This window comes from Harpia harpyja, chromosome Z (genome assembly GCF_026419915.1).
Source record: "Harpia harpyja isolate bHarHar1 chromosome Z, bHarHar1 primary haplotype, whole genome shotgun sequence".
NCBI lineage: Eukaryota > Metazoa > Chordata > Aves > Accipitriformes > Accipitridae > Harpia > Harpia harpyja.
The window spans coordinates 92,718,632-92,731,661 of record NC_068969.1 but is presented as its reverse complement, the minus strand read 5'-3'; the positions used below and the strand labels follow the sequence as shown (position 1 = coordinate 92,731,661).

At 39.2% G+C, this 13,030-nt stretch overlaps 1 protein-coding gene across 14 annotated transcripts in view; it reads left to right on the top strand.

The window, feature by feature from the left end:
* MAST4 (microtubule associated serine/threonine kinase family member 4) overlaps positions 1–13,030 on the top strand; it is a 319,996-nt gene that overhangs the window by 250,693 nt on the left and 56,273 nt on the right. For 7 of the 14 annotated variants that reach the window (XM_052776787.1, XM_052776785.1, XM_052776791.1 and 4 more), the window contains 5 exons: positions 1,009–1,078; positions 4,226–4,246; positions 4,997–5,075; positions 10,699–10,856; positions 12,875–12,950. In XM_052776787.1, coding sequence (XP_052632747.1) covers positions 1,009–1,078; positions 4,226–4,246; positions 4,997–5,075; positions 10,699–10,856; positions 12,875–12,950 — 404 coding nt within the window. The remainder of the gene's footprint in view (positions 1–1,008; positions 1,079–4,225; positions 4,247–4,996; positions 5,076–10,698; positions 10,857–12,874; positions 12,951–13,030) is intronic. The other 7 variants (XM_052776790.1, XM_052776788.1, XM_052776789.1 and 4 more) reach the window with 1 other exon arrangement.

Sequence of the window (13,030 nt, the reverse complement as noted above, 5' to 3'; positions counted from 1 at the left end):
TGTTGATTCTAACTGCGTACACAGGAACTTTTTTTTTTAATCTGTTGCTTAATGTTGCGGTCTCATTTATGTCCAAAAATAAAATGCTACAATAATTACATTACTTTAACGTACTGTTGTTGTACTCTGTTCCCTATTTAAGGAAAGATTGTCTTTTAGATATGTGCCAGTGCTACTTTAAATCAAATCCTTTTAGCTTTTGTTGTGTTTTTTGTTTTGTTTTGTTTTTCAGGGGTCATCTTTATTTCTTCTTCAGATACTGTGTCTCCTCTAGTTGTAGGTGCTGAGGGGCAGAGGTGACAGGAACAGCTCTCAGAAGCTGCCTTCTTTCTGCACTCATGCTGGTCAGCAGGAGGTTGGGTGCTTTAATATGAAGAAGTAACAGACCCTAAAGTTACCTGTTCACAATGTGCAGTTGCTTCTTTTCATCACAGAGGGTGGTCGCCTTTCCATGCCTTGGTGTAACAGAACTAAGGGAAAAAACATTTCATTCAGTGTGTCTTGTCGTCTTGTTTGTTTTGGAGATAGAAAAAAACAGAACAATGAAAAAATGACAATAAAGCCCCTGTGGAAATGCTGTAGTGACTTTGTATAAGGGCTGAATCATGCCGATCATGATTTTTCTATCTTTCAAATGTTTTGTTTGATTTCAAAAAACCACCTTGTTTCTGACATTAAAAATATGTTTCTTTCAAGCTAATAGCTGGGTGTTTTTAAACTTCAATGCTCAAATTAATTTGAGAATTCTCAAATTAAAGGGCTAAATAGAGGATTTTCTATGAGTTATAAAATCCAATAACTAAAAGTCAAATACAAATGAAATATATGAGTTGAAATAACATTCTAGTTCAGAGCCTATTTTCTCAGAGCCTGTGAGAGAAGAAGTTCTGAAATTTGTTTCTAACCTGCCTGGAAATGCTTGGATTAGTATGTCTGAATGTTTTTCAGTGTGTTCTTTTTTTTTCTGTTCCCCTAATAATTTTTTTTTTTGTGTATCCCTCCCAACAGGAAGCAGTCCTCAAGATAGCCCTAGGAATTTCTCTCCCAGTGCCTCAGCCCACTTTTCTTTTGCACGAAGGTAAGAGGAAGTTTGTAGTGTGCAGCATGCATTTTGCAGAGAGGAAATGTTGGCCCCAGATATTAGAAGATGATTGCAAACACATTTGTGAAGTCCATCACTTAAAAGTTAGATAACACTTGTCATTCTGTAAACTCTCCTAAACCTCAGTTGCAATGAATTTCTACTGGATGACTGATAAAATGCAATCATACCTTTTTGAATTAAAAAAAAAAGACTTAATTGTAATGGATCCACTTCAGACACTATCTCCTCATCCATTGAGATACAGGGAAATTTTAAGCTACATCTAGGTTTTTCCTTATTTTTTTTCTTAACAATGTAAGAAGTGCATTGCTTATAAGAGCACTAGTATAGAGGTTCTGCGTTCAGGGCCTGATTTTAATGGCAGCAGCAATACAGTCACCATACCTTTAATACCTGACCTCGACCTGTTTCACTGTCTGTACCACTGAGACAGTCAGCTCTGTCTAGGAGTGTTGTGAGGATTAATTAATGCGAGTAGAATTTTTTGAGATCTAAGGTGAATTTGAAGTGATCGATGAAGTAAATTATTATTAAATGAACCGTAGCCAAAGTTGATAGCATGTCATGGGAGACTGCCTGTTCATGCCGGTGTGGTTACCTATCAGTTAACACCTTGTCAGCCTACCTCAAATAACATCTTTATTAACTCTGAGCCTGGGAGGGTAGGCAGTGTTTATATGTTGACCCAAGAGTATGTACACAAAAAATGAAAGTGAAATGCTGTGGCTTGCTTTGCCATTAAGTACTGCCAGGCATGTAACTGTTGCATTTGCGATGAGACAGCACTTGCCACTATAGTTTTACTTCCTTTATTTTGGGAGTTCAGTAAAGTAGCACACACAAGCTCTCAAAAGTAAGTGCAAGGAAATGGCTTAATGCTTTTTAAAAGCTGTGAACGGGAGAAAACTTTACTTGTGTATTCCTTTTATCTGAATCTAATTAATCTGTGACAGCAGATCTTGTCAATCTTTCTAATAGCATATGATGTCACTTTTTCAATCAACACCTTAAAGTTGGGTATTTCTTTTGAAGCTACTTCCCCTTGATAGTATCTTTTAAAAAAGGAAAACTATCTCTTCATGGATTACAGTTGTTTGTGAGCATATTTTTAGAAAGATTAATTAAATCCAGAAATATCTTATAATGGAAAAAGCAGATGTGAAAGACCGAGTGTTACTTAGAAATACAGGGCAGGAAGTAGTTTTCCTTTCCTTTCCCACCCGTAATCAACAGAAAGTTAAAATCATTATAGTTCTGCAAACCTTAAATTCAGGAGGAAAAAAGTAAATTTGTTTACCAATAGTTTCATTTGGATTTTGACCATTTTTAGAGCCCTGTAATGGGCTCCAAATAAATTCTTTCATTAAAGGAACACAAGAAGTTTCTGTGACTTCAGAATATTTCACCACTTCAGTGGGATTCAAGAAACTTCTTTAGAGCAATTTTCTATGGAAACTGATTTTGTTCTATGTTTATAGTGAAAATGCTTGATGATACTTAAGTTTAAAACAGCATTAATGTAAAATTTTTGTATTACTTTGGTATGTGTGTTGTGGTTGTTTTCATAGGATGCATTTCAGTAGTAAAATGATCTGTGGTTAATGAGAGTTGTTCTCAGACTTCTGACTATGCCTCTTCTGTTATGTTTTGTAAATTTAATGATGACACAAAGGAAGGGAAGGACAGCTTGTGTTTCTGAGTGTGGTAGAGCAGGTTGAAGGAGTAGAGGCGAGGTGGTATAGTTGTACGGATATTCCTTTTTCATCCACAGCCCCCCAGGCAGTGAGGATACTAAAAAGCTGGGGAAGCGTGAGGAAGGAAGGGAAAGGCAAAGGAAATGGTTTAGAAGCCTCCTGTGGGGAAGGAGGGCTTCTCAGCATAGCTGTTTCTCATCAGTCGCTGGCTACTCCATGCAGTGGTGCAGCAAAGGGAGCTCCAGCAGGAAGGTGGCCCTCTGCCATGCTGCCAGCTGGTGCGCCAGACTGGAGACAGCCTTCCCTAGGCCCCTCGGCAGCAAGCAGGAGTGTCACCTTCCTCTGCCCACGTCTGGTGGGGTGGTCAATGCCTGGGAATAACACTTGCCTTTGGTAGTCACTCTGGTAGGCCTCTTCTGCTGGGACATGAAAATCCAGCATCTACAAGCCCACGTGACAGATCCTGCTTTCCATTGCTGCTGGGAAGTGGGTAGAGCCACGCTGGAGGGCAGGGACAAGCGGTGTATGAGAGTCCAGGGGAAAATGCTGCTGGGACTTGGTACCCCCTTTTTCTCTTCTTCCTGTATGGATGCCTCCTATTCTCCCACCTTTGCTTCCCAGGTAACTGTCTGTGATATCCCATCCCCACCCTCGACGGCCTTTCTGTGTGAGAATTGCTGCGTGATGCAGGAACCCTGTTCAATATGAGTTACTCAGTAAGGAAGCACTTTCTGTCTCACAGCTGCAGAATATATGGGTCTTACCCATGTTTAAATACCTTCCAAGTTCTTCTTCTTTCAACTGTGAACATATTTAGCTTGCTCAGCTGAGCCAAAACGAAGAGAAAACTCCTTTAGGAATTGTTCATTCATCTGGAGGTAGCTCATGCATACCTGGGGGAATGGGCGAAGGAAGGAGAATTAATGAATTAAAAACAAAATTATGGAGGAGGAGGAAGTTTTTTCCAGAGTTCAGTCTTTGATACAGTCAGCAGTCCCTCTAGCACATGTTCTCTTAATGTATTAACACTAATTATGTACTGTAGTTTCTTTTTCCACACTATTTGTATTCAAAGTCCCAGAGACTTGGGTTGTAGCTCGTGGATGGGTAAATAGGAGTAGGAAATAAAGCATTAGAATGGAGAGAAGCAAAGGTTGTTTTAGACAGTTAGCTTGAAGGGTGGGGAAGCTGCATCAAGAGGTTTAAGGTTCCTGATTTGCATGACTTCAGTTCTCTTCTGTGGAATTACACTTTTTGTGTAAAAAAGACTTCAGAGATCATCTTTGTACTGGCTGTAAAACAGAGCTTCAATTCTCCTTTCTCCTTTCCCCCACTATCATACTGTTTATTAATAAAAACTTGTCCTGTTTTGTTATTTATGTATTGTTTTGCTTTTTTTAACATATTTGATACAATCGTACTCCAGTCATGGGCACCGAAATGACAGGTAAATGTTACCTCCTCAAAAATCCAAACACTGCTCCCATCGTTGTTTTTTGATTTGTCACTTGGAATGTTCAAGTTCCATGTTGTGTGTGTGTAGCTCACCTCAAATGGTAAAGAACAGAAATTAGTTTGGTTATGGGTTTGTGGGGTTTTTTTTTATTATTATTCTGAGTGAGCATGATTTTTGTTGCAAAATTGTTTTTCCTGATTTACATATCTAACATTTAAGAGGTTTGTTTTTCCTAATCATTCTTTGCAGTTATTTGACATTAGCCTGCTAGTTTGCTGGTATCCTGTACTGAAGTCACTTAAGAAAGCACTACCCTTGTATTTCAAGCAGACTGTGGTGGTTGTTCTGTGGTTCAGAGCATTGTGGTTTGCATTTGTTCACAAGTTTTTAATTTGCTTCTCATTAATTTTCATCCAATGGACCTGAAAGTTGTGAAGACTAACTGGTCCATTTCTACGTCTATTAGTGAGACACCAGTTCTGTGGACTGTTCATTCACTTCCTGGTTGTTTCATCTCACAGATTTTTAACTAGAAAAAACACACTTAAAAATAAACCTGTAAGCCTAAGTCATCCTTGCTGAATGCTTGTTTATTGTGGTCCCCTGTGAAAGTTGACTCTTTATTAAAACCCCTGTTTGTATTATGGTCTTGGAATGCAGTTTTACACAGTCATACTTCCACAGATGTTTCTGTATTGGGATACTGCGATGTTCATTTGACTAACCTTGGTTTCACAACAGGACTGATGGTCGCCGCTGGTCTTTGGCTTCTCTCCCTTCTTCTGGCTATGGTACAAATACACCCAGCTCAACTGTTTCTGTAAGTATCCACTTCGCTGTGCTGATAGATTTCTATTACATGCCATATCTTCTCATTGTAGCTTGCTTCTCTTAGGAGAAGGCAATGTAGGTTTTGTAACTGTTGATAGACTTTGAATTAACATGCGTTACGAAACTGCTTTGCTTCACTGAAATAGAAGAAAACTTTAGGCAAAGTGTGCTTTGCTTAGAGATATTTTCTGGCAGTGTGTAGTGTTTAACTGCACCCTTTTGATCTGTGGGAGCAGTAGGAGGGGAGACATACTGTCTTATTTTAACTATGGTAGTTAGGTATCAAGTCTTAAGTGAGGCTGCCTTGATAATGAAAAGAAAGAGAAACCAGTCTGACATGATTCATCCATCCTAGGTTAGACTGCTATCTTAAGATGGGATGAATCATGCATTTGCCTGTCTTTTTTCCTTGACAATAGTGAGATGTTAGTGCATGGTAATAGGTTAGATATTTAGCATTTTAGATGGCTATAATTAGAATAGAAGAATTATTTGGGATACATAATAGGATAAATATAAGTCTAATTTGTTAATTTTTGCCTGCTAGAGCAATCCTTTTGATGTGATCTTGTGTCAGCTCCCTGCCATGCATGTACCACCTGACTTGTGGTGTGTACCATGGCAGTGCATGAGATCCTGCCCACCAAAGCTGTTCTATCACTCCCCCCTCCTCAGCTGGACAGGGCAGAGAAAATATAACAAAGGGCTTGTGGGTTGAGATAAGGACAGGAGAGATCACTCACCATTTACCGTCATGGGCAAAACAGACTTAGCTTGGGGAAAATTAACTCAATTTATTACCAGTCAACCAGAGTAGGGTAATGAGAAATAAAACCAAATCTCAAAACACCTTCCCTTCACCCCTGCCTTCTTCCTGGGCACAACTTCACTCCCGGATTCTCTACCTACACCCCCCAGCGGCACAGGGGGACAGGGAATGGGGTTTATGGTCAGTTCATCACACGTTATTTCTGCTGCTTCATCCTTCTCAGGGGCAGGACTCATCACACTCTTCCCCTGCTCCAGCGTGGGGTCCCCCCCACAGGAGACAGTCCTATGAACTTCTCCAGCATGGGTCCTTCCCACGGGCTGCAGTTCTTCACGAACTGCTCCAGCATGGGTCCTTTCCACGGCGTGCAGTCCTTCAGGAGCACACTGCTCCAGCGTGGGTCCCCCACAGGGTCACAAGTCCTGCCAGAAAACCTGCTCCAGTGTGGGCTCCTCTCTCCACAGATCTGCAGGTCCTGCCAGGAGCCTGCTCCAGCGCAGGGTTCCCATGGGGTCATAGCCTCCTTCGGGCATCCACCTGCTCCGGCGTGGGGTCCTCCACGGGCTGCAGGTGGATATCTGCTCCACCGTGGACATCCGTGGGCTGCAGGGGGACAACCTGCCTCACCATGGTCTTCACCATGGGCTGCAGGGGAATCTCTGCTCTGGCACCTGGAGCACCTCCTCCCCCTCCTTCTTCACCGACCTTGGTGTCTGCAGGGTTGTTTCTCTTACCTGTTCTCAGCTGCTGTTTCTGTCTGTCCCAGCAACCTTTTTTTCCTTCTTAAAAATGTTATCACAGAGGCGCTACCACCATCACTGATGGGCTCGGCCTTGGCCACCAGCAGGTCCGTCTTAGAGCCGGCTGGTATTGGCTCTGTCAGACACGGGAAGCTTCCAGCAGCTTCTCAGAGAAGCCCCCCCTGTAACCCCCCCACCCCCCCCCCGCTACCAAAACCTTGCCACACAAAGCCAATACAGCTAGGCAGTGGGAGAAGTATGAATCTGTACCTTTGCACATCTTGCACACCTCTACACTGGAGAGGAAGTACTGCATCATGTTACAACCTGGAACTAAGCTGTATGTTGTGATAGTCACAGCTGAGAGACTGGCGAGATAGAGCTGTGGAGGAAGCCTGCTTTGAAAATAGCAAATAGTTGGCATTTTGAAAGTTACATCTTCTGCAGTAAAGGGCTTGGTCCTTGTAGATCCAACTATGACTTTTCAAAAATTGTTTTGTATCTTTAGCCTTGTTTTTTACCTTTAGGGTTGTATCATTAACAAATGTACTGTTTTATGAATGATACATATTATTGGTCACCTGATATCTGATTTTTTTTTTTTAAATGTTTCTTTTGCAATTTAAGTAAGATTTCTCTTCCCCTGAGTGTGAAATATTTGAGTTCCGCAGCCTATACACTGATGAAACATGATCATTTTATGTTATGATCAACTCTTATTTTATTTTTGTCCACAAAGGCTTCTGGAAACTCAAATAAATACTTGCTGACTTCAAACCAGGTTGAGGGATTTCATGTATGTTAAGAACTGTTCCTCAGCAGCACTAATTTTTCACCTCTGCTTTCCTTTCTGTGTAGATCTTACTTTTGCCAAGAAAATTGCTTGGTTTCACATTAATTCCCTAACCACTTTTTATAGTGCATGTTTGTACGCCTTTCATTGGAACTAGATCAGATACACTGTACTCTTCACTTAAAATATATTGACATAAAGGAGGTTATGTCAGATAATAAGTAATTGCGATAGCAACCCCATCATGGTTATAAGAAACAGGCTTGTGCTAGAAAGGAAGTGAAAAGCTGTGTCAGAAACATATCAAAACACAGTTTTAATTTTCAGTCCATACTCATATGCTTTTTCTTTGACATCGTCAATTTTATAACGGTAATTGTAGTCATATACTTCTTTTCCACTTAAGTTTACTAACTACTGTATGCATCCTGGAATGTGGAGCAGTTTTACATAATTTTTACATTTCTTATGAAAAAAATATAGCGCTGTCATTTATGGACTTGGGTATCTTAACTTCCGTAATAGACTGTTGTTGAATTCTCCCTTAATATTTCCTGACTAGATCACATCATATAAATATTAAAATAGATGTCTTCCCTAGCATTGAACAAACAATTTCTGACTTGTGGAAAGAAACCTTTTTTCCTAATAAATAAGTTTGAATTTTGTTGAAGAAACCAGCAGTAGAGAATTCATGCCATATATTTCTTATGGTTAGGGGGGGGGTTTCCTTCCCCAAGAATCTTCTACTGCTGATGAGCCCTGCGAAAGCAGTGGGATAACCTCTGCATTTTAAATTTAGTCACTATTTCATTGTTTCTTAGTAGAGATGCTTTTCAGGTTTGTTTTTTTTTTTTTTACCCACTGGGCAACACATGTGAATCAGAAAATGAAAGCTGGAAGTGTGCCCATCTAATGGGTTTAATGTACTTTTTCAGAATCTGAAACAGCTAGCACTGTACAACCTTCTCCTCGACATTCTTAAAAATTCTTAGAGGCAACAAGAGACCACTTCACACACAGTAGCCTACGTACAGAATGCTCCCTTTTCAGTGTTGGATAAAGGAGAGTCACATTAATCCAGAGATTTATTAGCTGGAGAGCAGAAACAGTTTTTACACATCACAGCAGAGCACAACTTTGATCTTTACAAGCAACTGAAAGTCAAAGCATGGGCAGAAGGGTCTGTATAGTAATCACAGTTAAGCTCAGGTGAGTGTAGCTAACCATTTCTTGTTAGCCTGTTTTTTCTTTTTTTTGATATTGAAAGTGAAGAGAATGATGGAATTACCAATTTAATGGAAGATCGTGGGCTTAGAAGTGGTGCTAGTACCACATATACTAGTTCTCACACCAAAGCTGAAATAAATGAAAATATCTCCTGCTAAGATTATTTGATTGAAAAGAAACTCTTTGTGTGTTGTATTCTAGCAAAGTTGGATCAGATCTTGCCAGCTATGAGATGCAGTTGAGATGATGTGTCTCTTCTAGGAGAGAAAACCTATAAAAATGATAGTGAGAGAATACTCGTTTGTGTTTTTTTGGCAGTAGGTTATATTCTTGGAAGCTTATTTGGATGGGGAAATAGGGTAAGAAGATGAGGAAAGAGACTTTGGGGTTACATTAGCTGGTATTGGCTACAAATTTACCTTTCTGTGTTGGAAGAACAATTTGCATTGCCGTGGTGCACTGTGGTTGTGCATATTAAAAATGTGTTAGATCTTACATGATTTTTGGAGCAGCTATTCTAGAATGCCAGGAGAGCTGATTTTTTAAATAGTTTTGCTATGAGAATTTGGATTTGTACAGAGATCAGAATTCAGGCCTCCAAGAAAATGCGCTCTGTGCCTGTGATGGACCTGATACAACTGAGAGTAGTTAGCGAAAGGAAGATTCTCACTTTAATCCTGTTACATCTAGAATCTGTGGCACCTTATATGAGGAAAAGTGTCATATGGGTTATTGTCCTCCTGATCTTCCCAGAATTCCGTGAAGCTGAAGAGGTAGAGATTGATTTTATAGAAATAGCCATCTGTGATGGTCTGTATTGGGAAATCGCGCTGTGCTAGAGTATCTTATCTTATGGAGTGTGGCTGTAGGAAGTATGTCACGAGGTTATCTGCAACTAGCTGCCATAGTGTCAGATAAGAAAGGACTTATCTATGCTGTGTGCTGAATTATGCCTGGTAATGTGCTATGGCTGAATTTCATAAATGAGTTACTGTGATTTGACAAGTTACTACCTGTCACATGAATGAACTGTGGTAAATTCTTGGTGTGCGTGCTTCTTAGCCTGCAGCAAAGCAGGTAATGCAGTCTTGCTAACTTTAACTTGTTCTGATGTGATACAGCCTTCCTACTTAGACCAGTCTTGTGTGAGTTAAACTTTCCCAGCAGTGCGTTTTCTTCTTTTTTTGCTTTTAAGAGATGATTTCATGAGATCTAGTGTGATAAGTAGTATTTTCTTGAGTTCCTAGGAATTAGCGTATATTCAGCCTTTACCACACAAGTCTCTACAAGGACATCAAATCCAGGCTCAGGGAAGTAGTTTCAAGGTTCTACTTCCAAACATTTAGTGTGGCTTAGGTAGCCTGCTGCGCTGCCTAAAAGACAGTAAAATATGATATTTTGCAAGGCTAGTTGTTGTGGTAGCACATCCAATTTCATACCTGTCTGTATCTTCCACTTTTCAAACAAACCACTTAGTATAATGTAATCCCTTTCACTCTTGTCAGGCATAGAACCTTTCTTGATAAATGTATTAAGTTCTTTCACTTCATTTTGAGTGTACAGGGTTTTATAAGAAAACAGCGTATGAATTTTTTTCAGCAAGAATTTAGATTATATTTAATTTTATTTTAAAAAGCATCAATAATGTCTTAGCTATGGATAATGAAGTACCTTCATTATGTAAATTTACAGTTTGTGTTGTGGCAATAAGTTGTACTCTACAGTTATGCTGTCCTACTCAAATAATTAATTTTCAGCAGACCCTGTTTTAACTATTCTTACGTATTGATGTGTGTTACTGAACTTAGATGTCATCTCTGCCTTAGAGGAAATTTGAACTTTTGAAATGCAATGGCTCCTTCTTCTGGGACTGAAGTAGTTTGTTTTTTTTTTTATATTTACTCCATATTTAGCTCATTAAGTAAGACTAATTATTTTTCATCTTTAAATTGGTAGTCAGGCATGGGGAACAGTAACTATAATTTTTAAATTAAATGGCTTTATTCATGAGCACTGAATATGGTCTTGAAAATGTTTTTTTCACTCTGATAGAAGCTTGTGTTCTGTTCTGTTCTTGTAGTCATCCTGCTCATCCCAAGAGAAGCTACACCAGTTACCATACCAACCAACACCTGATGAACTACATTTTTTGTCTAAACATTTCTGTACTACTGAGAGCATTGCCAGTGATAACAGGTGCAGGACCACTGCAATGCGCCCTCGGTCCCGAAGTCTCAGGTGAGTTTGTTTATCTGGAAATAGGAGTTGGATCTAAATTCACAGACTGTGGAGTGTCATGGTTTTGTACATTGGGGGCATTTACTATTTGTGAAATTGCTGAAGTATAATACAAGAAGTATGTATCTGAGGCTGAATTAAAGAGTCCTTTTAAATTCTTGCCCCTGGTTTTGATCATGGCTTACTTCAGTGGTTTAACATTGTAAGCTAGGTCTTAATGAAGGCAACTAGCCTGCATGAACTGTCTTGATGAGCTACTCATGATTGATCTGACTGTAGCACTGGTTCTTTTCCAGAGTTCAAACTGTTCACAGAATAAAGTCTTTATTTGCAAAAGTAATTCAAAATGTATTTATATCCTAGGACTATCTGGAAAGAAATGTGAAAGAACAAATGGGCGGGTGGGTGGGGGGTTATGCACTTGTTTATTTTCTTTAACCAAGGTGAACTTCACTTTCCTGTTTCCCAAAGTCTAGGCCTCTGCATTTCATTTGCAGTGGCTGTTCATGTAAGATGTGTTTTATCCAAGATCAGTTCTAAACTGTCCGAATAGTTTAGGTTTGGAAAATGCAGATGAATTTTATGGGTAAGTTTTCAAGAACTGGAAGATAAAAAAAAAGAAGTATTATATCTCCACTTGTTGTATCGATACTTTCAAAAGTTTAAAAATAGTTTCACAGGTACACAAATCTTAAGGAATGAGTTTTTTAGTGCCATATATTTTAACTCTGCTTTTTTATTATTTTATTTTAAAATCTGTGTAGTCTATTGTGACAAATGTAGTTATTACCTACATGAAAGTGCACAACAATTACTAGAAAAAAAAAATTCATTAGAAGATTACCGATTGAAACTGTATTGTATTTATTGCCACATATTTAAATTTTTTTTCAATTTCAGTTATGCTTTTAGCACTTAAAAAACTTAAAATCTGCCATTTGAATTCACAGAATGTATAGAAATGCTCCAAGGAAGAAACAAGAGCCAAGCATTTTCAGAGAGGGGATTATGCTGCAGAAGTGTTATGATGAAATTATGTACCTTCCCTGTCCTCAGCGGATTTGCCAGTGGATGTCCCCAAAGATATTGTCCATATCAGTTAAAGGGACCCACCATTGTGATATCTTGGGTCAAATTTTAGTGTTCATTTTTGCCCTTTTAGAAAGCCAAAAGCCAGTTCTGCTCATGCAAGAAGGCCTTATGTACATGTTATGATAAAGTCACTCCTAGAGGACAGCATGCCCTTTGTGGGGTCTTTTTCCTACTCCACGTCTTTTAGACCAGACTGAATGGACCAGTGTCACCCACCCAGGAAAACCAGATGGAGATTTTTCAAGGAATTTATAACAGACAATGAGGCTCATAATAGCAAAAAGCAGTTTTGTAGGTTAGCCAAGGCCATAGGTACCATTTATGGATTGTTTTCCTTCGAGTCTTGTGCTTTTTTTACAGGCACAGTGCCCCAGCATTGATGGAACCCATGCATATGTAGGATGTTGCTGCCTTTACCTGCTGGTCAGATTGAAAATAGATAGTTTTGATTTTTTTTTTTAATGATCTGTTAAAAAAAGAAAAAGGGGGAAAAAAAAAAAAAAAAAGACTGATTCTTCTCAAGTTTTTCACTTGCAGGTAACAGAGTTCTTAGTCAGGTCTTGCTATTTTGATTGTATGTAACCTTCAAAGGGGCAGGTATAGCCATAATTAACAGTTAAATATATCTCTGTTGGCCTTCTGAGAAAAAGGTGATGTTCACAAGTGTTGCAGAACTGCCTGTATCCTGAAGTGTAGTTACAAACTAAGAAAATAACATAGTTCGTTAGGTGTCAAGCACATGGAATAATCTTTAGGGCCTGGTCAGAAATAGCAGAAAGGAACCAAGTGTGCCACTGATGAGAGAATGTACCTTTTCAGTGAAGCCTGTGTTGGCTTTTTTTTGCAAATAAACTGTACAAAAATATAATAACTAATTGTAGTTCATGCTGAGACAAGTTTAAAGGGGTAATTTGCTTTGCTTGCAGCCCTGGACGTTCTCCTGCCTGCTGTGACAATGAAATAATTATGATGAACCATGTCTACAAAGAAAGGTTCCCAAAGGTAATGAATTATATTTAAGATACCCAGTATCTAAATTGATAGGCTACATAGGTTTTAAGTAAGTGGTGTTTTTGTTATGG